Raw genomic sequence first — 26806 nt, 5'->3', positions numbered from 1 at the left:
CATCCTCGGCGTTTGTGCATCTCATGGAACAAAATAAGGTGGTTTGTCTTCAATCTTCAGTGACTGTAAACTGGCTCAATCCTGCAGGTGTGGAGGCAAACGTTCTGTAGTTTAGGAGGCTGAAATGTCTGGATGCCATGTTTAAAACGAGGGATGTTTACAGTCAATTCAACACACACACACACACACACACACACACACACACACACACACACACACACACACACACACACACAGGTTTCAGCATGAAGCATCCAGTCTTTTAGATTCTGGGCCGACGTTTCTACGCCTTCGCTGCATCGTTCCTCGCAGTGCTGCGCGTTCTGTCCGACAGTTGTCAGATGTTCGACGTACTTCGCGGCTTGTGATCAACCAGAATCATTTCTCAAAGTCTCTGACGTGTTTTCAAATTGTTTTGACGTGTTTTTCTCTTATATTTCATGTCATAAATAAACACGAGCAGGCCCGGCTTATGAGAGGTAACATTTCAAAACAACGCTCCCAGAGACTGATGTGGCTTTAATGATGGAAATGTTCTCGTTCTGCGGAGCTCGTCCTCTGCCAAGCTCTCATTTTCTATCAACGGGACAACTGATGGCATTTTCTAAAATCAGCCAATCAGTGATTTGGCTTCCTAGGGAATCCCGGTGAATGGAAATAACTCACTTCTTCACCTCAGTAACAACACACGCACATCCTTTAGTTTCTGACAGGTTTATATAAAAAAAAAAGGAAATACACAACATCATAAACACATATTGTTTATCTGGTGTGATGTAATGGACAAGTGAGTTTTTTTCCAACACATATTTTTCAAGTACTTAAAAAGAAGATGCGAGAGAGGGAAATCGACAGCACTTCGATCCTGTGTTGAATATCATATGGCACAAGTCTTCAAATCAAGGAAGGGAATAACAGGAAAATTCTGTTAAGTATATTATAAACAGTATGCTACAAAAGCTTGTACTAACAAAGACCACGTAAACCTGAGAAATGTCGTAGGTAAAGCAAGGCAGAGTCTATTACTGGGAGTATTTGAACTAAAAGCACTGTGTTAAGTATTAAAAAGCAGAATGGAATCCACTGTGAAATATTCACCACGTCCCCATCCCCCTTTATCTTCACATTTCTAACTTATGTATATGATTTCCTTAAAATATTAAGTTTCTACAAAATGTACATTCTGTTGCTGATATTCATGGTTAAACCCATAAAACTGTACACATCTGTTTTCATTGCTAACAGTGATTGGAACGGTCAAAAGTGACAACACTGAGGCCGCAGGCGGACCGGCGAGCTTACGTGATAATGACTGAGAAAAATATTACATCGAAACTAAACACAGAAAGCCCTTAGAAATGTTGGATTTGCACTTCCTTCAACAATCTGTCCACTGAAACTGATAAACCCAGAACTTCTAAGCTGGGACACGAACAGCTGACTGATAAGAACTGCGTGGGGACCATTGGGAGGCAACTGAGGGCCCGCTAAAGACACAATAATACATCATGCCGCGCAGCAGATGATCCTGCAGGACACTCGTGGAAAAGGTTCAATCAGAACTGTTAATACAACGTGATCCCTGCCAGGACGCCGGCGACATTCAAGCAAATGAAAAACGCCCGTCTTGCCTTGCGTGAACGGAAAAGGAATGCACGACGTTAGCATTCTTCGACAGGCGGATATACAGTACCCATACTGGAGGCATACATGTGAAGAGTGAAAACAGCGAAACGACAGCACAGACGAGAGAGCATCCAAATTCTCTTGGGGAAGAACATCTGATGGATTTTTTTTTCTTCAGTATATCAACCCTTCCTTATTAACTGGAAATTCAACAATATTAAAAACATTATATAAGAAGAAACATTCTCCATCTTTGGGGATCCAAAACCAGGATCAAAAGATTTCAGCTCCGTAAAAAAACGTGTCCACGTGTGCACATGTGCTACGCAATGTAAACACTACAGGGATTCTTTTCCTTTGGGATCTCAGTCAAATGGCGTCGGTTAGACTTGAACAGCTTTTGTTCACTGATGAGGGGATGAGGTAATGTGTCAGCAATGCACGGCACACTTTCTCCACTCTGGAAGTCAGGATGAAGTTGTAACATCTCGTCAGTCCCTGGAGGTGGAGTCTAGAGTAGCACGTAGCCCCCGCGTGCCCCGTGAGTCAGTTCCCCCCGCTGGCTCCTTCAGGGCTCTTTGCTCATGGGCCTGGCAGGGACAGGGCTGCCCTGGCTCCTCTTACAGCTTGCCTTGTTTCAGCCTCTCTATGTGATGGCATAACTTCAGTGCAGGCCCCAGCTTCAGACCCATGTACTTCATGATCATGTCACTCCGTAGCAGCATCAGAGCTTTTCCATCGATCTCCTGCGGAAACACAGAACGGGACTCATCAGGTTCAAACGCCACGCAGAGAAACAGATGATGTACAGCAGCCAAAGCGATTAACAGACAAGGTTGACTCACATGCTTTCTGAATAGCTCGGCGTGCGGAGCTAAAGCTGTGGGGTCTGCGTCCCTCACAAACTGCATCACCTCTTCAATGGACCAGCAGGAGGGGTTTTTACCGGGCAGCTGCAGACCGTCCCGCTCAGACACGAGGGCCTCAGGACCCGTGGTGGAGCTGGCTGCTACCGAAGCAGAACACACGGGCACGCAGTGAGGACGTGAAGCAGAGGTAAAGCATCTACATACATTCAGTTCCATCGACTCTGACCGTACCTTCAACTCGTCTGAGAGGCTGCGAGGAGCTGAGCTCTGCGGGGTTCGAGGAGAGGCGGCGCATGGCGGCACTGTTGCCTGGGTGGTAGAGGCCGCCGGCCTGAGAGTGGTACTCTGAGGAACTGCGCACTGTTTGGGGTCGAGGGGTCATGGAGTTGGAGGCTGAGTCCATGTAGCGCTGCTCCTTTATTAGGCCGTTCTCTTCATGTGGCAGGGTCTCTGCTGGAGAGAGGAAAACACGAAATACAGTCAAATAATAACAAAGATGATGATAATAATAATACAGTTCATTTGCAAAGCAGTTAGTGACTTTGATTTACAGACAGCATTCAAGTACAATGATATGACCTACAGGGGGCGGTGCAGGACTGCGACATAACAAATTGAGTCCAAGTGCACTTCAAAGATCCCTTAACCGATGTTTGGCATGTTGACTTCCAGGAGTCTGATGTATCTGCTGCCTCCCTCACTTTGTTTTGAAGGCATTAGGTCATTTTCACTGGAAACCTGAAGCACTGAAGTTCTTCTAAACTCATAAACACAACCTGAACATCACTATGCAGCAGGCAGAGGAACTAATCCAGCAACATGCACGACTCATTACTGCATCTCCAATCAGCACTTCAGTGCCAATGCTGACGCCATCACAGAGCAATCAGCTGGTATACACACTGCAGTGCATCGAGAGAAAACTATTCATCATATTATATAACACACATCTTTGGCTGGAAAATGGTTTGAGGTGGAGTGAGTTGACTGATGTTTGTAAAATAAGCAGAAACAGCCTCTCTGTCTGCCCACTGACGAGCAAAAAAACATCCACAGAGAATTCACCTACACAAAATGTGTTTTGTGTGGTCACAGTGACCTCTGACCTCCAAAGAAAAATCAGTCCAGGTGGACATTTGTGCCAAATTTGAAGACACTGCCTCATGGGGTTCTTGAGATGTCAGAGGCATAACAAGCACAAAATGAATGAAGCAGCTGTACCTTCTGAAGGATGAGCTTCAGTACGTAAGTGTTTGGGTGACAGCGGGGCTGCGTATGGCGGGGACACTCCAGAGAGACTCCGTTTGCTGCCACGAGCTAGAGACGGAGCGTCCAACGCCTCTTCTTTCACTGAAACAGACAGATACGATTTACTAAACCCAAATCTTTAAGTTCTTTGTTGTTAAATTAAAGGACTGAGCAAAGCTCTGCTGCCTCTGTGACGACCGTACGTGTGATGACTGTATTGGGCTTTTTGAGTGATTACGGACAATTTGAGTGCAGTGAGTTTTAGTTTAAGAGCTACGATCAAAGCAGCGACGCCTCCCTCCTGAAACACCGCTTACACTGAGCGCAGGCTTTACCTGACTTGGTCCTGTCGTAAGCCGTGTAGTGGCTGAACGGCTGGCTGCTGAACAGGTTGTCGCATTGCAGGTGACGACACATCGTCTCCAAGAAGCGCAGCACAAAAGAAGCACTGGAGGCTGCCGGGAGTTTGACCACACGAACTCCGCCATCTGTTCTCACTGGGATGAAGGACAGCATGTTTTATTGGTCTATCAGAAAGCTTGAATACTTGTGCAGCCCATCTAACGAGCCCATTCTGAGATGAGAAACAGCTTTCGTCTCCGTGTCTACCTCGGACAATCTCGCCTCCTCCTGAATGAGTCTGCAGAGCGCTGAGCAGGACTTTCGGCTGGTATGCGCAGTCTATACATGACTGGACCACCTGCTGGAGCACAGCATTCACTGGCCCTGGTCCAAAGTGGTCTGGCAGATGCTGCATCTGCTTCCTGTCCAGGTGGGGGCCGCAGTTTCCATGCTTATTCACGTACACACACACTGGAACAACACACAGACACGCAGTGACCAAATTAGATCTTCTAATGATAGCTTCAAGTCAGTGCAAAACATGAATTAGCTGATTACGGGAAGCCAGTGAGCGTCGGCGCTTACCTGTTGAAACCACAGAGTTGAGGCTGGGGGGGCTTTCTTGTGGAACCTGGATGCTGGGCAGCTGTGCTGGGCTTTGGAGAACCTTGGGCTTTCTCTGAAAAACACACATTTATTTGCAGACATACTTTGACATAACGAAGGTGGCAGCAAAATGTACTCATCCCATGTTTAAATATCTCAGAGTCTGCTCTGTTTGTCAGGGTCCCACCTTGCTTCCAGGTTTGGGGCCCCTCTTCTTGTGGGGCCGGGGCACCAGCTGTGTGTTTTCGGGTACAGTTCCATTCTGGGCAGCCGCTGCCTCTGCCACAGCTTTGAGCAGAGCGATGGTCTCACTCTTGGGCCGGCGGCCTCGTACCCCCTTCCTGACGGGCAAAGGGGGCAGAGGGTTGGGGAGTCTGTAGGGGGACTGCATGGAACGCCTGTTGGGCTTGGAGGGTGACACTGGGAAGATCTGCAGGTTCTTTGGCAGGGTGACTAGAAGGAAAAACACAGGCATGGATATAAAATACAGAGAAATGTAGTCTTGGCTCAGCGCTAACAGCAGCCTGTTGCTTCCAGAGACTCTGGACTGACTGTGTGAGCAGGATTATAAAAATGGAGACTGGTTTGCAACTTTTCCAATCACTGAACAGTCTCTGCTGGCTAATTAGAGAGTAGGTCATTATCTGTTGATGCAGGGAGCACCACAGTGTGCTGTGCTGCTGCTGGTGGTGGCTGGGATTAAAGTCAAAGTACAGAGAAGGTCTGGTGCCAGTCTGGGTTTGGAAAGGGGCATCTCATTACTGGAAATAACAGGGGGAGTGCTCCAATTTATGTCATACAGCTCCATATTTCTTGTTTTCTTGTAAGTGTGCATAATTGTTCTGCCGTGCCATTTATATCTGATTGTTTAATAACTTGGCGTAGCATTACGATGCCAACTAGTTAGCAGTGAGGCCTACAGCACAGACTATTATACAGACTAGCTGCCAAGCATTCAAATAATAATGTCCTTCATGTTTATGAGGACAACAACACTATCCACTTTAAGGAGCTCCAGTGCATTTTTCTGCTAGCTAATTAACTTATTCTGAAAACAGACTTTGGACAATGTAGAGGTGGGCTGGTGAAAGAATTATTAATTATTTTCCTCACTTGCAGACAAATGTAGGTAAGTAAATGAATATAACAGCAAAGACAAAGATCACACACGTCTGCAGAAATACTAACACTATATCAATCATACAGAATAACACCCAACTCTTGAATGCGAAGAATTCAAGTTCATACAACAATCTGTAATCCTCCAAAAGACGAATCACCATTCCAGCCTTTTGTGTTCCAAATGCATGTATTGTGAATGCTGGGTCTGTCTAGAAATAACACAAAAGCCTATAGCCAAGACCTGAAATGTTGTTAAAGTGCAACTCCCCACGCTGAAAGGGAAAACATTTACACTGACACATACCCACGCAAAGCAAGAGCCCATTTATTCAGCTAGTAAATATTTTTCTGTTTATGTATGTGCTCGAGACTCCCGGACAATTCCCACACACAGAGTCAAATAAATCTTCCTCCAAAACTCGACACCCGCTCAAAACAAAGCACACACTGAAGGAGGAGTCGGAGGAAGCCCGTCAGTGTGAGATGTGCGAGAATAGAGAGAACAGGAGTGTGTTTGAGTGTGTGTGGGCTCACACATGAGCAGGTACATTTAAAAACTAAAGTACGGGTGTAGCCACCGCTGTTTGTCAGCTCATCGTGGGATTTTTTGTGGTTGATACTGTAATCCTCTCCATCCAGAGTCTTCTACACAAAAGGGGTTGAGCAAAAGTCAGACTGTGCGGAGCAGCTTTTATGTAAATATATTTTTCCATGTAAACTGGTATGACGTGAGGCACATAAATCCTCCTCCTTCCTGCTTCTCCTCCCACTTGTAATCCTGCCTGTTCCCAACTCCCCGACCAACCAGAGACACAAAAACACGGCAACAAGACTCCACAGCCTGTCTGCGAAGTTTCTCATGCAACACACAGCATGTCCTCTACGACTGTTGGCTCGGTGCTCGTGGAACTCATTTTTCTGAACATAGCCACAGTTTATCAAGAGGAACATGTTGAAAACGCTGTATTAAACTTGGTACTAAGCAACCAAACTTTCCTCACAGTGCAGCCACTATGGGGACTCAGGAGCGTCGTAGAAAAGTGTGAAAGGACACAACATGGAGTAGGAAAGTTTTACTAAACCAGGAAAAAGTAATTCCAAAGACTTCACCAGAACAACTAGTGAAGCAAAACCACCAACACAAACCCAGCTGCGGCATCACCGGGAACGTCTGTTCAATCTTTGAATCCACTCATTCATCTGAACTGTGATCTATGCTCATGCCCCTCAAATGCACAAACTTTTCCATTCACACTTTACGCCTGGGAGGTGTGTTAATGTGTGTTATTACATTACACACAGATTCCTTCATGCTTTCTTGTACTGTATGTTCAGCACCTGCTAAAGATTAGGCTGTGTTTATTTCACTTGGATAATTACTATTAATTGTGATTGCAACTAAAGTGAGTATAAATCAAACATTGAGAACAAACTGCAGCATCTGCCTCAATCCTCACTGTATGTGCAGACGTGTGCTGCCACCTAGAGGCTGACACTTACCACTGTTGCCTGGAGGCTGGAGGCTGTGCTTAGTGAGGGAGCACCAGCCCACAGGGAAGATGTCCCGAGAGTCATACTTGCACCAGTAATCAAAGGCACCCCGCCACCCGTCGAACATGATGAAGACCTCATCACCCTTCACTTCTCCTATGGTGGCGGGACAGATGAGGTAAGGATTCTTCTTGTCCACGGCCTCCAGCTTCATGCCTGGCTTAAAGTTGTTCTGGGTGGGCCTCAGAGGTTCCTGGAAGGAGTGCAAAATCCTCACTGAATACATACACTGCCAGTAAGATGGCGCCATACTGTTTGTATAATGGAAGTTTTCAAAGCTTTTTGGCGCATTACAAACCTTTTTAAAGGCTGTTCCTGGTGCCATCTCTGCTCCATTTAAGGTTCTCAACAGAAACATGGGCCATGAGGAGGCATTCATCCGAAATCCTGGAAGAGAAAATGTAATAACATTTAAAGCACAATGAGAGGCTAATTCAGAACACAAAAAATCAATTATATTACCACACAGTGTGATTTTATGGGTTATTTCCATTGTTAGTAACCTTTTCTTACAGGAGGCGTCACTATAATTTTTGATTTTTGGCAGATAAATTCAGTGCCGTTCACTGGACTGAATGCTCATAATTATTCAATATAAACAAAACATTTTGGCCAACTTCCTCTTATCTTCAGGGTCTTTCAATGAATCAAAATAAAAATGACAATCATAGCAGCTGATGCCTGTAGGGAATTTTTCTTTCACTTCAACAGGAGACTCCAGGAAACAGTTACTACAACATGGTCTCACCATCATTTTCAGCTCAATTTCATCAATCTTATTTAAGATGGAGAATCACCACACTGCGTGGTTCCACTGCACTTTACAATCAAACAGATTCATGATTCAGATTCAGATGTTCATGGGACTGAACATACAGCTAGCAAATAAAAATAAAACAACCATGATAGAAATCTAATTTTAAAGGGACATCTGAAAAGGTGATTCACCACATCAAGTTCTAAGATCTCGAGTAGGCTGCAGTGAAGTGCGTGAAGGTGGCTTTTCAGCCTCCTCCTTTTTAAGATTTCAACTGAATGTGCTTCTTTCTCGTGGAGTGAAAGGCCATTCCAGAGATAAGGGACGCTGCAGGCAAATGCTCTGAGCCAACTGCTTTTTGTTAACTGAAGGAATGACCAGGAGAGCAGCATGAAGACAGCGAAGACGGCGTGCCTGTGCATGTAGTTCAATTAGCCAAGAAAAGGACGGTGGTGCAAGTACATGCACGGCCTTCTGAGTTAAAGGAAAACCTTTAAATCCACTCTAGCTCTGCAAACCAGTCAAGAGAGGCCAGGAGGGTGATATATGATCACATTTTCCACTTTTTCAAGATTCAAGCTGCAACATTTTGAACAGGCAAAAGACTCCTAGTAACAGTAGGTAAACCAGAGAAAAGGGCATGACGATGATTAAGTCTGGAAGATATGAATGCATGGATTATGGTTTCAGGATCAGGCAATGACAGAATAGGTTGAATTTCAGGAATATTTCTTAGATGAAAAGGTTAAGATATATCCTTTACTGTCCTGAAATGATTGCAGTTGACAACAAAAATCTGCGTCCATCCCACCTCCCCAGCTTTCTTACCCAGCGGGGGCTGCAGCATGTCTCCATTCTTCTCACAGGTGCCGATCGGCTGGATATCAGAGGAGTCCACCAGTCTCCAGAAGTCATTGCTGTTGTCACTTCCATCCAGACGGAGACGCAGACGAACCCCAGTTAAACCCATCACCGTGGCAATGCAAACTGAGGTGGAATTGCGCGGGTCGTGGGCTTCGAGCTTCATTCCCACCTTGAAGTCGTTGGAGGGTGGAACTCGAGCCTGCAGATATTGGGAAAATGTGCTGCTACTGTAAACACTGCTCAAATACACTGCAAACAAAGCATCATTTATCCAGCCGGGCATGGATAATGTCAACTATGCTAATGATGCAAGAAAGACAAGCATGCTTCTGTGTGACTGTATTCTTTCAGTGTTACAGTAAAAGTCATAAACCCAGAACTTTTGAGTGATGGGAAAAATCCAGTAACCCTAAGGACTTACACAACTTTAAATTTAACGCTGACTTTCCAAAGAAAACACTGAAAGATAAACAACAACACACTGATTTCTTCAAGAATAAACTTCTTCAAATTCTTACTCAATTACTTACAATTTACATTTAAGTCTAAGACTATGTCTTCATGCAACTCATCCCTGGTAAATATTAAGCACATCAAAAATCCAAGAGGTCATACCTGACGAAAACAGCTTGGTGGAGCTGGTATAGAAGACGTTTCTTTTAGATATTCTTCCCAGCTGAAAGCATCTGAAGGAAAATCATAAAGAAATCAATGTTTTCCATTAAAGATGGATGGATGGATGGATGGATGGATGGATGGATGGATGGATGGATGGATGGATGGATGGATGGATTGTCCCTTTCTAAACCCATTTCTGGTCCACTATCCTCAGTTAAGGCTTAAGATTTCCTCATAGTGTAGAATAAGGACAGAAAATCTCTATATAGTGAGTATAGTGTAGTATATAGTGCACACACACACACACACACATATACATAAATAGTATAGTATATTGTGATTGAGCTTTTCAGAAAGACCGAACATCTATGGGAAAGTGTTGTTGAGGCAGTGCTGGTATCATGTAGAGTCTAACTTGAAAGAGTGACTCTGGCTTGCTGAAACAATGGCACGTGATTTCTAAAGTTAATGTATAAAAGTTATGTGACTATAGGCTCTTGAGATTATAAAAAGCCAAAAAGATCCTCCTGTGTTCAACCAAAGTGAATGAGACTCGTAAACCAAGTCAAGTACCATCACTAAATGTGATATAGAAAGTTCACCTTTAGTTGCTGCAGGGCTTGTACCTGTTAGTGGAACTGTCCTTCCCGGTTTCTCCTTTTTGCCATCTTTCTGATCTAAAAATTAACAGGATAATAAAAAAAATGTTTTTGTAAATGTATGAAAATACAAAAATCTATGGATTTATCTGTGCAATACCCTCTTTCCAAACATCTCTTCATGCCCCTTTTTGAAAACTCTGTTCAATAACTTTTCAACAATGAGCATTTTTAGCTCTAAGTTATAACTACCTTGTGATAAATCATCACATTTGCATACTTTAACACGAGTCAGAGATAACAGACTGAAAACTGGCAATGCATGCAAATGTGGATTTCGGTGGGAGTTAATGTCAAACTTTGAATAAAATACCGGAATGTACACCCATTTGTGAAACACAGCGCTGAAGCCTTGAGTCGTCACAGCAGATGGCACAAAGAATATCTAATTGAGAACTCTGGAATGCCTTCAGTAACCTCATGAAGGCAATCATGATGACACAAATGAAGCTGTATGTTGTCACATTATACGTAAGTCCCACTGTCCCACTGTATGCCCACACAGGTGTTTGCACTCATTGTGTGTGATTAGAGCCCTTCCCTAATTTCCCAGGTGGGAGATTAATAAAGTAATATCTTAAGTCTCTCCTGAAGACAGTGTGGGAATGTACACATCTTCATCACTAATGCATACATTGAGGACATCATGTTCCCTGTATAACTACTGAGTACTACAGAGGTTCACGTTTCTTCATTACTAATGTGTTTAAGAAACCTTTACAAAAGGTCCAGATTCAGCTGTCAGAGCACAACCAAATATAACATTTTATTCAGGGCAACTTTGCCAAAAGAAAAACCTTCAAACGCTGTCTTTATCAAGCACAGTAAAATGACATCTCCTTGCCTTTTAGCGGAGTCTTTCCCATGGTGGCTGATGACCGATGGTGACACTTCGACGATGACGACCAGTGGTGACAGAGTATGCTTCTGTGCCTGTGTAGATTTGTCCTACAAAAGGTAAAAATATTCCATATGAAATGCAGCACAAACAAACACAAACTACTTCCAAAGAGATTCATTCGTTCGTTTGCACAAGGCACAATCCAAATTACAATTCATTCATTAGGCTCATGGTATGGAATACAAGGGCTTTAGCGTTTAATGCGTATATTTATGGAACTGTGTAGAAATCAGCTGTTTGAATATAACTATTTGCAGCGAAATAAGCAGACACTAGCTGTCTTTTTTTATATAGCTAATGGACCATTTTCATAACCCAGCCTTAGGAGCGCTGAGCAACAGTTACTACATACTACAGCTATAAAAAATGATTTTCACTTTCAATTAACTGCTCAATTATCACCACGTAGTACATAACATGTCAAAAAAAAAAAAAAAAGAGCCAAAATGTCCATCACAGCTTTCAAAAGCTCAACATCATGTTTTCAATTTGCTTATTTAATCCAACAAACAGTCCAAAACCCAGCGATTTTAGATTTATAATGATGTAAAACACAGCAAAGCAGCAGAGCCTCATATTTAAGACGCTGAAAACAGCATATGGTTTGGCACTGCTCCTTGTTAAACAATAAAAGGATCAAATCCTCTGTCGAGCTAACCATTGACTGGGTGTTTTAGCACTTGAGCGCATAACTACAGAGGTGAACAACAAAAATTTACTACACAAGTTTTCAAATGACAATATAGTTAGGTATTATAACTAATAAGCTGTTATTGTTATGTGTAATTACTAACTTAGTAAAATTGAAATTTAAAGAGTACAGAGATTATGAATCAATGTATGATTTGGTTTGAAGCAGAATGAGAAGTAATGTGAAAACAACCTTCAGCAGGGGGTCACATGAAACCTGAGGCTGTGTTACATGGAGCAAGGGGAAATACTAGGTTGTTTTTTTTTTTTTGTAAAGAACATCAGAACCTCTTTTAAGTACAGTAGTGTGGTATTCCAGTAATGGACACTCCCACAGAGACAGGAAGCCTGTAATATGGTGGGTTTTCTCATGAGGTTCAGCAATGTAACGACAGGCCTGCGGTGTTTTGGGACAGCTCCCGTGTGACCCCGTCTTTAACTTGGTGTGCATTCCCCTCGCGTTTCCAAATCCCACTTAAGTGTCACCTCGGAACTTCATGCCCGAGACACGAACGAATCCCCTTTACTAGGTTGTTTACGAAGGAAACAAAAACAACCGTCCTACATGTTGAGGTGAAATGCGAAGAAAACAGGACTGAGTGTCTTCATCGTCAAGCGACCGCTTACAGTAACGTTATCAAAACAGGCTAACGTGAAGTCATTAACACCAACGGTAAAATTAGCCATTTTGAATAACTATTAACCTTATAATGAAGCTAACGTTACCGTTCAATGAGACAAATTGGCGCAAACGTAACATGTATGGGTTTGGTAATTAACCACCCACAATATCTAACATTATAAGTTAACTTAATGAAGATGTAGCTTCATGTCGGGGAAGAATTATCCGCACACTTTACAATGTTTTTCTAACCTACTCTAGCTAACATACCTACCAACGGTAAGTTAGCTGGCTAGTTAACGTTATGTTACCTCACAACAGCCTCTTAATATTAACTTAGCTGGTAACCGCTAGGTTAGCTGAATGCCGAGATATGTATAAAATCAATTTGCTTTCGATATAACGTTACGCTAAAAGCAGTTATTATTTTGAATAGTGTATCTTTGCTCTACGACACCGTATCTGATATGTAACGCTATACGGTTCCAGGTAATAGTCTGGACCCAATGTTGACAACTAGGACCGCTTGATTTGCTAGCCACCACTGCTGGCTAATAACTAGGTTGGCTAACCTTAGCGTTAACGTTAACCCTCTGAGAGCAGTTTCTTACATATTATCGATGGGAATTACGCATAATCGTTATCGTGGAGCTTCATCTGACATTCTTCCGAAACTCTATATTATTTAGTTTGAAGAAAAAACTTACAAGTACCGTCTTTTTTCGAGTGAAGATCCACACACTTTTCTCTAATCGTCAGCTGCCATTTTTTCACGAATGTAGCGTATGCTTACACGCATGTAATTTATGCCAAAGATTGTCTTGTAAAGCGAAGACAGACAAGCAAAACAGCGAGAGAGGCTGGACGTGTAGAGCAGTAGGCCAATTAATTTTCACGATGCTCACAATTACAGCCAACCAGGTAATGGTTTACTCATTTTATCCAATCAGCGTCTGCAAACAACTCGCGTTGTAATTTTGGATTCCAGAAAGTAACATGAGTCATACATCTTCACTTTTTCTCTTCTTTACAGGGTCTTTTTCAATGTGTCCCCTGCTCTGGGTAAAAACTGGTCAAATGCTCTGTCAGTGTCAGAAAAAAACATTAAAAAACATGAAAACTTATATTTAATATAGACTCTGACCATTCACACCGGTGTTGTGTACACAACTCAAGCGAAAAGACTGACATTTTAAAACGTAATGCGAGGGAGAACAACCCTACAGCTGAATAATGGCATTAAATACATCAGTGTACATGAACAGAGTCCAAAAGTTGTAAATAAGTAAATTAATTATAGCAAACAGAATAGATGATTTATGAAACAGAGACTAGATATCATAATAATAAGCAATAACACAAAAGAGGTAATGAGCCATTATGATCATACGGTTGGAAAATTCACAGTAAGATAATAAAAAAAAGTAGACAAATAAGAGCAACCAAAAAAAAAAAAAACTAACATCCTGTCAGAATAATAAAAACACACAAAACATGAAGTGTTTTTGTATGCCACCAGGTACTTCACCACATGAGGCAGATGGCAGAATATGACTCACTGTCCCAAACAGTTTCAAGCTCCTGTGATTTCCCCCACCCACAACTTTCCGATGAACGACAATTTTCAAACAATTCAATATTCAGGCACGATTCTGCTCCTGCTAAAACTCCGGAAGTGGCCTACAGTAACAAAATATATGATCAATAAAAGCAACAATGATCAGGAAAACAGGGCACTCATATATGTGTTTTATTTTAAAATGAAGTACATTTAAAGTATATTTCCTTGACTTACTTACATTTGTCATATTACGCTAATTCAAATTTCTAGTCCAATACAATTGAGAAGGAAATATTGTAGATTTTACTCAGTTACATTTGCAGTTGCTTGAAGATTCTGATCATCTAAAAAAAAAAAGAGAGAGGCATTTTTATGCATGAAACTGCCTAATAATATATCTAATAATTGAAAATAGGTACATACAGGACAGCTGCAAAAGTAAAATTCTTCTTAAACATAAACGCTTTAGTAATAATAATTAAATAATTGATAAATCAAATATATATGAACAATTACAGGGGCTATTTCCTGTATTTAGCTTTTTTACTTTTGATAAATTAAGCACATTTTGCTGATTATAATTCTATATTTTTACTTAAATAGCATTTTGTTTTCAGTAGCCTACTTTTATAGAGTATTTTTACACAGTGTGTTGGTATTTTTACTTAATGATTTGAATGCTTGTCCAACTTGCTGTTGTGGTTGTTGTGTCTGTGGCATCCCACCATCCTTTCTTTTTCTCCAATGGGTTCAAGGTTAGCTAACCGAAATTCAAACCATGGAATATTTTAATTAGCTGAGTGCTCAATTACACCTTTAAACTATGTTTTGGATATTCAGTACTATCATGAAAGCTGCTGAAAAATGCAGATTTCTGTTTCTAATTGGCAAAATATATGTCATACTTTCACAAACAGTTATGATATTGCAACAAGTCTAAAATAAATGAATTTGTGAGGTTGCAACTTAATTGTTTGAGAAAAAAGTCTGTCTGTATTCCAGCATCATTTAGCCCAGGTGTCAAGGTGATCTGCGCTGTTATAGTCCAGCCTTCAGTAGGAAAACGCTGGTTCTTTGACATACTATTGGCCACCCTGAAGCCAACATGACTCTCTCAACCTCATCATCCTCATAAGCAGTGTTGTCTCTCACATCAGTTGATTGATGAAGATATGCAGAGGGAATTAAACTTCTCTCACAGCAACTTCAAATCATTCTTATTTAAAGAGCTGCATTGCACAATATCATCATTTTTACTTTAGATTTGTATGGATTTCTACAGATATAAGTATGAATACTTACTTTCAAATGAAATGTGGATAGAGGCCAGTTACTTTGAATGCAATTTCCTTTTCACAAAGCAATTTGTTACTGTATGTAGACCTCGCTGCACATACAATGATTGAGGATTACAAACCTGGCAGAAAAGCTATGACACATTCCCAGAATTGGCTGAAATGTAGAACTCAGATATTAGTCAGTCAGCCTATAAAACCAGACTTTCTTAACCGCTGTTCTTCTTTGCAAAGGCTTCCTTATTATGTATGTCCTGCATGTAGTGGACTATGATGGTAGTTTCGCCTGTTTCAGGTGTTCCTAACATGTTAAAATTCTTCATCATCGGTTTGTAATAACCAAATCTTCACAGAGAGTATTTATTTTACTCTGTCCCTTGCTGACAGAATAATGGATGTTTGAGCTGCAACAAGCACACTTTAATTATTATTCTCAGAACATTATGAAGGTATATTATTAGAGGTGATGGCTCTGTTGTGATTATGATCTGTTATGGCTGTGTCCATAATATTCTAACTGATGTCTTTAGTTCTTTATTCTTCACTTGAATCCCCAATAGCTTCCACAAAGTGGTTGCTAGTCTTCCACACACATTGATGTTACATTCCCCAACACATGTCTGTGGATATAATCAATTAAGACGCAGTAAATTAAATACAGGAAACTTTAGTGCTATATAGGGGTCCAACTGCTCATAACAGACTATTCAGATAAAGAAATATTTGAAGAGCTCAGAAGTTCCTGAGTATCATAGTAGTATAAAAAGTCAGTCTTAAGCTGTTAAGACTCCTCTTAAGATCCAGCTGCTCCTTCTTTGTCGCTGGCATTTCCTTGGGAAACATTATTTCTGCCAGTGAGATTATCAGATGACTTTTTGACTGGAGGATTTAATGTTGATTGATTATCAAATCATAGATGTCAAAAGAAATTCAGAGTACACCAACTCTAACTCACCTCACACAAACATTTGCAATAGAAAACATTGATCACCACAGGAAACTGTGCATTGATTTATTCAGTTTCAGGTTCATCCTGTGGGTGGCAGCATGGTCCCATGTGATAGCACACACATGGAAAAAGCTCTATTGATCCTTCAGAGTGTTTAGAATATCAATAGCTCACATTTGGTCTGAATGAGGTTGCGATCATAGATAAAGACACACACACAGGACCCTGTGGGCAGTTTTCATTTTGTTTCGTGCTCCTTTGAATTCATGCAAGTGGGAGGTGTAGGCAATAACTTTCTACCCATGATGGTGTACAACAGATATGATCACTATTCTCCAAAAACACACATAATCACAGGGATTTACAGCTTTCTTCACATTTAATTCAGTAAACATTAGATTTTTTTTATGCCAGAAAAGCAATACTGAAAACAGACAACTTTTCATAGCAGTTCAGATTTGTTTATCTGAGCTGTGTTATCACCTGGGAAATTAAATCAAATTGATTAAGTGAAGAAAATGAATTTGAGCATAACTGTCTGCAGGTTTATCATGTGTGAAATCACCTGTATATTGGACAAAGTGTTGTCGGCAGACACTTTTAGCTCTAATTTTCTTATTCTATTACATGTTTTCCACTTAGTGGAAAATTACAACACTTTTTCTGAAGAAGAGTATGAAAATGTCATTAAAAAATATCATGACTCCACACACAGCAGCTGCAGACAGTGGTGAAGTGTGAATTGCTTCAAGCTTCCCTTGAGCAATGCAAATTTCAATATTTGCCATCTGTTTTTTAATTTTGTGGCTCTTCCTTACAATCCAAAGTTTCTCCTCCTATATGTATTTTGGCGTGGCCTTTAGAAAAACTATGTTATCATACTGAAAGCAGGGTGTGATCTTGTGAATTATGTAATTGAGAAATTAGAACAATAATATCCCACCTCATACGAAACACCCTCAGACCGCAGCACAGTTTTCTCCCTCAGTTTGCAGTTCTGCTCTCCGATTGGTCCAAATGAAGGGGGCGTTTGAATAAACAAGCGCATGAACGTCTTTCATTGGCCGTTGCCACGCCACTCAAACTGTTGCCTGGTGATCTGCTTGCAGCTTGTCAACCGCACGATCCAGTTACTGTAGCTGCCTGCTGCAATGAAAATATCTCCGTTGGTGGGTGGATTTATCGGCCCAGTTCCATCATTTTTTCCCCAAACAGTGACTGAGTGAGTAGTTTATTTTATCTCTATAAAGATAAGAATCGGAAAATAATCTACATATCATGTGAATATCGTCTTCAAGCTCAAGAGGAAGGCAGCGTTTATCAAGCTTGAGGTTTGTTTTTAGCTAATTGGCGGTTTTGTGTGTTTTGTGAACCAGGCAGAACAACAAGGTAACACAACTAAGTTAGCTTAATTATACCGTGTCAGACCGGTAACTAACGTAACTAACTGGAGTCCAGTCCAGGCCAGAAAACTGCTAATGTGAGACAATGTGTACTGAGTTGGCTTGAGTGCAGCCATATGTTTGACTTGTTGGATTTATTGCTGCCCTGCATTGAAAATGTGGGAGCTACGTACATTCAGTCTGTGGGCAGTCGTAGCTACCACACACACACACACACACACACACACACACACACACACACACACACACACACACACACACACACACACACACACACACACACAGTCCCTGTTAAAAACATTTCGCCCTCGCATGTGTGTGAGCTGCTGTTGAGGATGTGAAAGATTTATAACAAGCAGCAGTAGGACAAGTGCATGACAGGCATTTACATGTACAGCAGTTAATTTCACATGTTCTACCATGATGTGATATTTCACCACAGATTTAACTGTTTGCTGGTTGATGCTGGTATTGTAATTTTGTGTAGTGCCTGAAAATGTGCTGTCAAATTCCCTGAAATGGCAGTGACGATGTAAGCTGGGTCTCTTGTTTTTGCAAAATTCTCACCACTGTGTCTAATCTTAATGATTGAAAACCCAAGTCGAGCATAGATAATACTTCACAGATCATATGAAGAAGAAGAAAAAAAGTCCTGTATTTTGAATTCCACACACTCGGTCCATTACCACGCATGAGTCATTCTGTTGATAGAGACAAAATATATGATCCACAGCAATGCCCAGTGCATTCCTGATCATATTAGCCTTCTAGGTCTGGGCCTGGAGAGCAGTTGGCTAAAATCTGCCCTGGAAAACAATAGGCTGCATGCCACTGCATGTAGGCTGTGAAACGAGGAGCGGGAGGAAGCACATTAACACACTGGCGTTCAAAAAGAATAGATAACCAAAGGCATTTTCTCTGCCAGTGTTTATGTTTCGTCTTCTGTCATCCTCCTCAAGTTTACCTACAGTTGCTACCTGTGTTGATGGTGTTCGGCTGAGTAAGATAAGGGAGTAATAGACCACACAGCGGTGTTTAGTGTTCTGGGAGACGGAGTTTATTTTGGTGCCGAGGTTTTGCATACTGATGAGCAGCTCCTGTGCCCACAGCACCGTAGGAGACTGGGAGTGTGAGTAGGCTAAGCAAGTCCTTGAGCTTTCCAGCAAGGGGAAGATGAAATGGAGAAAGTGGTATCTGGAGTCTTATCTGATTCAATAAGAGTAAAGAGTGTGTGGATACCAGAGGAGATGCTTTGATCACATTAAGAGATTATGTGGTACTGTTTCACTCACCGAAAAAGGTAGGAATACAGCGAGGAACTTTGGAGTGTTAATTTAAGGTATCTTTTCTCATTATTTGCACAAGAAACAGTCAACTATGCTGTGTATTTACAAGGCACGACAGCTTATTTACTTATTCATGTTAAATGAGCACACCATTGATTTTACACATTTTACACAGTTTCCTCGTCATTGAGAGTACGACTCAGCCTGGAGGGAGGGAGCCCGACAAAATAACCCTGAGGATGTCATCAGGGTTATCTTGAGTTAGACTTTAGACTTCTAATATTTATCAGAAAACCTGTGTTTTAAGCTGGGGGCGTGGAGTTTGACAGGTGAGGGAGTTTAGCAAGCAGGGCAAGTGTAATGAAAGATGCTTTCAGATTGCTTTCTGGATTTTGGAAGATCCAGTGTTTTTGAAGCATGACCTTGATTTTGACTCGTCTCTCTGACTCTTGTAAATCCCCCAGCTGAATGGAAGTGCAATGCTGAATTGCTTTAACTCAGGGAGATTGTGCTGTACAGTACCAGTTTCATGTCCTTTAAGGACAACTGGCCAACTTTACAAAAAAGTCCTTTTCTTGTGGGATGTTTCTGAAAATGGCAAAGCAATCAAGTTAATTTAATTGTGAATCCATTTCAAAACAAATTTCACATGTAGTTTTGGCTCTTGCACTTTTAAAGGTAAGTGAGGAATATATGATTATCATATGATTTGATACGTTTTTCTACAGGTAAACGCCAATCACAGAAGAAGGCATGTGTCGGATGTTATGGCGTACAGCCGGCACACGCCCCCGGGGAGCCATCAGCTGGCCGCCTCACGCCATCCTGTAGCCGGACCCCCTCTGCCTGAGCTCAATGCATCTCACGCAACATACCTTTTGACTTCATGAAGATCCCTGACATCGGTGATGTAATGAATAAATTTGAAGTCCTTGGGATTGTGGGTGAAGGTGAGCGTTCTCATTCAATACCACTGTAAAATATAACAATCTAAAAGCACATTCTGGACATTTTGTGCAACACTGACTACCAATCCAGTCTAGTCTTCTGCCGCAGCTTTTCATGTGAAGTAGTACACTCACAAATTTGTTGCTTTTCAGTGAGCAATCATTTGATTGTTAGAATCCAATTTGCCTGTGGAACAAGGCTTTTAAAAGCCTCCTCTGTTGTTCATGATTGTTCAACTCAATAAGGTCAAGGGCATTTTTTAAAATATTTGTTCATCGGGAAGAATTTTAACATGGAAAAACTGAAGCTCGGCACTGTGACCTCAATTTGTGCTTGTGTTGTTATGGCAGAAATGTAGATGAGGTTTAGGGGATTCAGTTTCATTGTTGTAAATATCACTGGGACAGCGTGATTTGATCGTTGAATTACCCCAAAATGCTTCTCGTGGCTTTTCCCTTTCCTTTAGCCACTTGGTTGATATAAAGTGGCAGAGGCCCTGAGGTGAGACCACCCACTTGTCCCAGTTTTTACACTCCTACTCCCACATCCTAGAAGTTTTATAATGTGGGTATAATGCGTCTCTAGAAGACACAGGGAAACTGAGCTGGAGTCATCACTTTTAGCTGTGGAAGTTTTGTCAGTCCAGCTCTACTTACTGCCTTTGCACTCATGGCACAGTGCGCTCCACTTGATCCAGCATCATAGATTTTTCCTCAGTGTTCTTGAAGTCAGTCAATTTTGTTAATCGGTCAGGACTGAGTGCAGCATGTAGGCTCACCCCAGCAATTAAAAGTACACAAAATCGTATGCAATTATCTAAGGAGGTAAAGGAATGAGACGAGCAATGCTTGTGGTTTTTTTAGCACATAACCTACAAACAGTGTTTTTGTTTCATGGTATCTCCTATTGTTGAAGGACCTTTGGGAAATACCAACATCCAGTATTTGAGGATCAGCTGACAGATGACAAATATTTTAATGTCACATTATCCTTTTCATCCTCTGTGTTTATTGTTGTGTTTAGGTTTGATTTTCAAATTCAATGCTTTTCAGCAGCCAGTTCTCTAATTTCTTATGATTGCATAAGAAACAGTCCACGCTCACAACTTCATTAGCAAGAAGTGATAGTAAAAGTATGCTAAAAAAAAAAAAGTTGTCTGTATATTCATGTTATGGTTAGTTATTTCAGGTAAGTTTTAAGTGCCTTCATGTTGATTTTCATAGATTTTTGGAGTGAATGAAAATCAGCGTCTACCAAAAAAATCCCCCGCAGTCATTTGGAGTACACTCAGTGTGTCGTGAATGTGTTAAAACACACAGAACCACCTGTCCGGGCTGGAGTCAAAAGGTGGTCCGACTTTCTTTAGGGCAACAGTATTTGTTGCACTCCTCTCGATTTAGTTTTCTAAACTGTGTTAGAGAGAACGGAAAAACATTAGAGCAGCCTCTTGCAGACAGTAGATGACTTCTTGTAGCACTGATGTGCCTGTGAAGGAGCACGGAGCAGTTTGTCATATGCCTGCTCAGTCCAAGAATTCCTCTCGAACCCTCAGGGGATGTGTGTGTGTGACTGCCAGGGTCGATAACATCAGAACTACAGTAGCTTGCCAACACTTGTGTCCTACTTTCCGAGCCACCTGTCCTTTTATAGTGTGGGATGTTTTTCCTTAATTCATGTGAACATATGAGAAGCATTAAAAAGGAGGATTTAAAACCCCGTTCACTTTGTAGCAATATGCTCAGACGGGCTCAGCAGGCTCTGCATTTGTTAGCGTTGTTAGCCAACTCACTTCATGTGAGAATGAGAAACTCTGCATCAAGCTGGTCTTTATTTAATAATGACTATGGATCATGTCGGGGTTGTTCATCGCAAATCAACATTTTTCAACTGACTTCATGCAGAATTTTTATTATTATTTTATGCGGGTCTGCTTTTAAAAGTCCTAGCTCTACTTGTTAAGGCAGAAGTTGTGCTCGGAAAACATGAATACTTTGAATATTCATGAGGAGATTAGCTGTGGTGAATCTCACTAAAACATGTGGTTTGCTCTCTTTTTTTAGGTGCCTATGGTGTTGTTCTGAAGTGCCGACACAAGGTAAGATCTGATGAATTTTCATGTAATCACTTCAGTCTCTTGTCACTTATTGGTCCTTTCAAATTATTCCAATCATCATGTAATGTATTTTTACATGAAACCACTGCCTTATACCAGGAAGCCAATTACAGGTTTTAAAGGATAAGTCTGGTGATAATCTAGATTTTTCTTATTGTCAAAAATCCCACGAAAAGACCAAAACCAACAATATATTGATCCTACTAGCAAGTATTATGAGTGTAGCCAAATCTGGCTTATCTCTCTGTGCCATAGGCCTCAGTTTTTGTCCAAAAACTACTAAGAACACATCAGTGTGCCACACCGTGTTCCTTCATTACCATGAACGCTCACCCTGTAGTTTGGAGTCATTCAGTACACTGTCCTGCTGCTGTAAATGCTCACCAGAGCACCAAATGTGTATTAATACGCAGCTGAAAATAGTCCCTGAGAAATGCGCTATTTACTGGTGTTTGAGTAACATTTCTAACAACATGAGAAAATATTCATGACCCATTTCTGAAGATTTACGTCTTCAGCAGGAGCCAGCGAGCTCGGGGCTGAGAACCACAGATAGGCTGGGAAGTGGGAGGCAAACAAACACATTGTTGGTTTTGGTGTTTTCTGTGTTGACAATAACAAATATATAGACTTACCAGTCGCCTGCTTTAAGGATGGGGATTGGAGTGTCCGGTGTGTGTATCTTAAAAAAGATACGGCTAGTTGACATGAGGTTTATATGTGTCGGAGGTTAAAGGCCTGCAGAAGCCCAGAGAATATTAAACGGTAGGCGCGTCTGAAGCAAGTGCACCTGGTCGTTCCACTTTAGTTTACTGCAGCGGTTGTGTGCCTTAAAATTACTGTGATGCTTAAGTGGCTCTCGTGGGCTGCTGGATAATTAATGACAGTCCTTTTATCTGTACCCAGGTTCATCAATGACAAAGATCTGCTTTGAATGGCAACACATTTGTCAGATTAAAGTCTTCCACTATGTTTTCATTCATGTAGAAGCATCTCTGATAGGCTATCTGGAAGCAATTATTATTTTTTGCGTAAGACTCAGAAAACCAAAGCAAATCAAAAAAACAGCAGGACTATGAAAAGCAGACGACCCACACTGCAGTAATAGCCTTGTCATCTCAGTCCATTTAAGGAAAAGGCTGCGCCAGGAATTGACGGCAATCCAGCATGAATAAGAGAGACTAACTACCTCCTACTTACAGAGATCTGCAGGAAACAGACAAAACACTTTCTCATCAAAATCCTTGATGTTTTTCTTGTTCTGCAATTGCCGTGCATCTGCCTTCATTACGGTGTTTATTGCAGCAGTGACCTTACTCAGTGTATCCATTAGCCAGGTTTCTAATGTGAGCAAGTTACCTTAAGTGTCAGAATTGTAAAAGACAACAGCTCCAGACTGGATGTTGAGCTCAGACGTGAGGAAAAAGAAGAAAGCCCTGCTGTAAGCTGGAATCACAGCCTATAATTACTGGGCTTTATTATTCAGACTGATTGATTCAATTCAATTCAATTCAATTCAGTTTTATTTGTATAGCGCCAAATCACAACAGAAGTTGTCTCAGGACACTTTCCATATAGAGCTGGTACAGACCAAGCTCTTTTATCTACAAAGAAACCAACAATTCAACAAGTGCCAATGTCTCCATTTTATACAGCATACTCACATCAATAGACCTCAGTTTTGTTGCTTTGTTCGTAACACTCGTCACTGTGTTTACTGTGCACTAATCCGTCATCATCGCCGTAAACGCAACTTATTATTCAGCAAATAACACTAAAAGCTTTTCAGAACAGTTAGCTTTAACGTCAAACAGATAGACCAGCCGGTTCAATATTGTTGAGAATGAAAAAAATAATATGGGCCAATAAATAATTTGATCCAATTTTTAAATCAAATATTGATTTCATACTAGCCTCAATAATCAGGTTTTGGCCTTGGCCTCTGGGTAAAACACAGATTTATTACAGAATAAACACCGCAGTGAGTTTGTGCCGGGGATGCATGGGACTAGTTACCTTCAGTTTGGAGCGATGTTTGAGCACACTGCGAATGCAATGTCGTATTTTTCAGCTTGTTTCACCACAGTAATAAAGTTATCAGTATTTTATATTAACAGTGGTTCGGGTGAAATGAGTCATTTGTAGTGACGAATCCACAAAAAGATCTTCATCTTATCTGATTGGATAGTAACTGAATTTTCAGCTCCAGCCAACAGCTGTTGTCAGTGAATGCTCTGCTAAAACTACTGCGTGCTGTGTCCAGGAGCAAACAACAGTCAGCGACCAGTTGCTGATGAGCAGCAATTTAACAGCTAAAGACAGATATTTGCCTCGTAACTTTCCCCATAATAATAAAGCGATTATACGTCGGCGTGGCCAACAAATCATTTCACTTAGCTTTACATAATTTTACACTGCAAACGACAACAAATCAATTGAAAATGACATCGTTCTTTAATTACTGTATGCTAAATCACTTGCGAAGTGGAACAAAATGATAATCATCGAGTGAATAAATGCTGCTAGTCGAGTTTTACTTCCCTCTTTAATTTAGAAGAGAAGAATAGCCAGGATTTTCATGCAGGAGGCAGCAGATGAAACAAGCCTTGTAACAGGTGAACGGTACTCAGCCTCAGCTGATTGGTGGTTTACTGGGTTACTGCTGAAAAATAGATATTTACAGACACTGTTTGCTCGCTGTGTTTTTAATACTTGACTTTATAAAGCTAATTTTAAATTTTAAATGTCTTTTTAATTAGCTCATCATTATTTCTCCTCCATATAGCAAAGCAGCAAACAGTCCTCTAGAAGTCTGACGTTTTGCTACTCGTCTGTGGGCCTTGTATGTGTTGGAAATGCCATAATATATGCAGTTTATGCTAGAATATCTGTTGGTAACTTGCTTTACGTGTGAAAGCACAGGAGGATGAATTCTCTGGCTGCAGATCAATATGGACCAGTGCCATCTGGAAAATATTGTATTGTTAGTGTGAATGAACCGACATGTTTTTTCAAGGGCTAACTCACAGATCTATGCCGCATAATTATGTGTGCGCACACACAGACGTGGGCGCACCAGCCAAACACACACTTCATGCACAGACGCACACGCATGTGTTGACACCGACAAAGTCGAATAAGCTTACCAAGGATTTGATGGTGCTGTGGCTATGGGCAGGGATGTGTGCCGGCCAGAGAAAATGGCTGTGTTTGTATGCAACAACTGCTGCTCAGTCGCAGCTGCTCGTGCTTGCAGAACATACTTATTTCACCAGTGACACACCCCTCAAATTTGGTTTGTGCAACACATGTGTTTAACAGGAATAATTAGATCCAAGAGCGATGTGGGGACAGATATAGAAAGGATGGAAATACAAGGATGCATTCATCAATTTCCACACAATAATCTGAATCTATTTAAGAGGCTGCAGGATTACTGCGTGCGTGCCTCGACGTATGATTTATAACAGCTGAACAGAGTTAAGAGTCAGCTGGGTTTGAAGAGTCAGCTGGGCTTAGTTTAACAGGGAAGTGACACAGAGAGGAGGATAATATCAAAGAGTTTTTGGTGGCGTTATGTGTGTGGAGCAGATAAGTGTATGTGGATGATTAATATCATTTTTTTCAGACCGACTGTTATTTCAACAAGAGCTACTCTCTTTATGTATTGATACCCAAATTATACCTCACAAATGGGATATTAGATTTGACCTAAATGTGTCACAATGGGCTATTATAGCTGAAATTATTTACAGTATATGACTGTGTGTAATGGCTGCATGTTGGCTGCTGTGGCGTTACCAGAGGATTTCAATAGATGAGATTGAGACCGTGGCCATCATAACGTCGTCATGCCATTTGTGAGAGATGTGTGTTGAAAAGATGCTTAATGGTGGTTTACATGTAGAGGGCAGAGACGTGCATGAACATCATATATGCGGTTTAAAGCTGATAGAATACAGACTGAAGTTGATATAGAAGATGATGCTCCATGCTGCAGCCCCACACTGCAGACGTGGTAGCGAATGTTTTTCAGCCTGCCTGCCGAAGTCCATTTTGTGGTATCTTGCCAAATTTTGCCACAGCTTTTTGACAAAGCGAGCACCCGGACTAAAACTGCAAAATGCTGTCATATGAAAGGGTTTGAGTGCGCTGGGACACAGAGAAGCTTTTGTCTTGAGGGTCTGGTCCATCTTTTATTGATTCCTTTTCCATGTAAATGGATCAGCAGAGGAACATGTTTGGGATCACTGATTCTTTTTTTTTTGCCTGCTCACTAATGGGAATATAGTGTTTTATTGTGCCATGATGACAGAAAATGTGGGAAAGCTAGAGTCAAAGATGTCGCAGCTGTGTGTGCACATTTTGCCAACTGAGCCACAAGGATGCTCCAGGACTTTTTCTCTTGTCTGCTGATGTTTGATAAAACCTTATGAATTATGCTAATCATCGTAACCTAACTAAGAGGCTTTTGTCCCTGAACGTCATCAACAGCAGCAGCAGCGTGGTTCTAGGGATGGCTATGCTGGTCCATCTGTCAGGACACTCTCTTCAGATGAATTGTAATCACTTTGCTCATCCTCCATTGTCCATGTGGTGCCACCATCAGGCCAAAATTTTAGTTTGTACAATACTTTAAGAAGATAAGATAAGACTTTATTTATCCCTTATCAGGGAAATTAGGGTGTTACAGGCAGCAGCAGTAGCATCAGGAATTGAAAAGGAGGCATAGAAGGGAATAATAATAATAATATGCAACACAGTGTATAAAAAAAA

At 41.2% G+C, this 26806-nt stretch overlaps 2 protein-coding genes across 13 annotated transcripts in view; one reads left to right on the top strand and one right to left on the bottom strand.

The window, feature by feature from the left end:
* Positions 1-680: 680 nt before the first annotated feature.
* On the bottom strand, positions 681-13269 carry LOC139330397 (sex comb on midleg-like protein 2). Of its 6 annotated transcripts, none has more exons than XM_070961273.1 (15): positions 13183-13269; positions 11107-11210; positions 10206-10280; positions 9601-9671; positions 8950-9184; positions 7663-7751; positions 7314-7557; positions 4879-5144; positions 4671-4764; positions 4353-4556; positions 4079-4240; positions 3717-3845; positions 2727-2948; positions 2472-2635; positions 681-2372 (listed from the first exon to the last, which is right to left on the bottom strand). In XM_070961273.1, the coding sequence occupies exons 2-15, from the start codon at positions 11126-11128 to the stop codon at positions 2247-2249; spliced, it is 2103 nt and encodes a 700-aa protein (XP_070817374.1). In that variant the 5' UTR covers positions 11129-11210; positions 13183-13269; the 3' UTR covers positions 681-2246. The 6 variants fall into 6 exon arrangements, with proteins under 6 accessions (XP_070817374.1, XP_070817379.1, XP_070817376.1 ...); XM_070961278.1 differs by having other exon boundaries at positions 10230-10280; XM_070961275.1 differs by having other exon boundaries at positions 13189-13258.
* A 4112-nt stretch (positions 13270-17381) lies between these two features.
* LOC139330704 (cyclin-dependent kinase-like 5) overlaps positions 17382-26806 on the top strand; it is a 36858-nt gene continuing 27433 nt past the window's right edge. For 4 of the 7 annotated variants that reach the window (XM_070961762.1, XM_070961764.1, XM_070961759.1 and 1 more), the window contains exons 1-3: positions 17382-17502; positions 19698-19919; positions 21978-22012. In XM_070961762.1, the coding sequence (XP_070817863.1) occupies positions 19856-19919; positions 21978-22012 (99 nt within the window). In that variant the 5' untranslated portion in view covers positions 17382-17502; positions 19698-19855. Of the gene's footprint in view, positions 17612-18317; positions 18984-19697; positions 19920-21977; positions 22013-26806 lie in introns of those variants that run through there. The other 3 variants (XM_070961760.1, XM_070961763.1, XM_070961761.1) reach the window with 3 other exon arrangements.

This window comes from Chaetodon trifascialis, chromosome 4, assembly GCF_039877785.1.
Source record: "Chaetodon trifascialis isolate fChaTrf1 chromosome 4, fChaTrf1.hap1, whole genome shotgun sequence".
NCBI classification, from domain to species: domain Eukaryota; kingdom Metazoa; phylum Chordata; class Actinopteri; order Chaetodontiformes; family Chaetodontidae; genus Chaetodon; species Chaetodon trifascialis.
The sequence above is the reverse complement of the archived record's forward strand: the minus strand, read 5'-3'. Positions and strand labels throughout refer to the sequence as shown.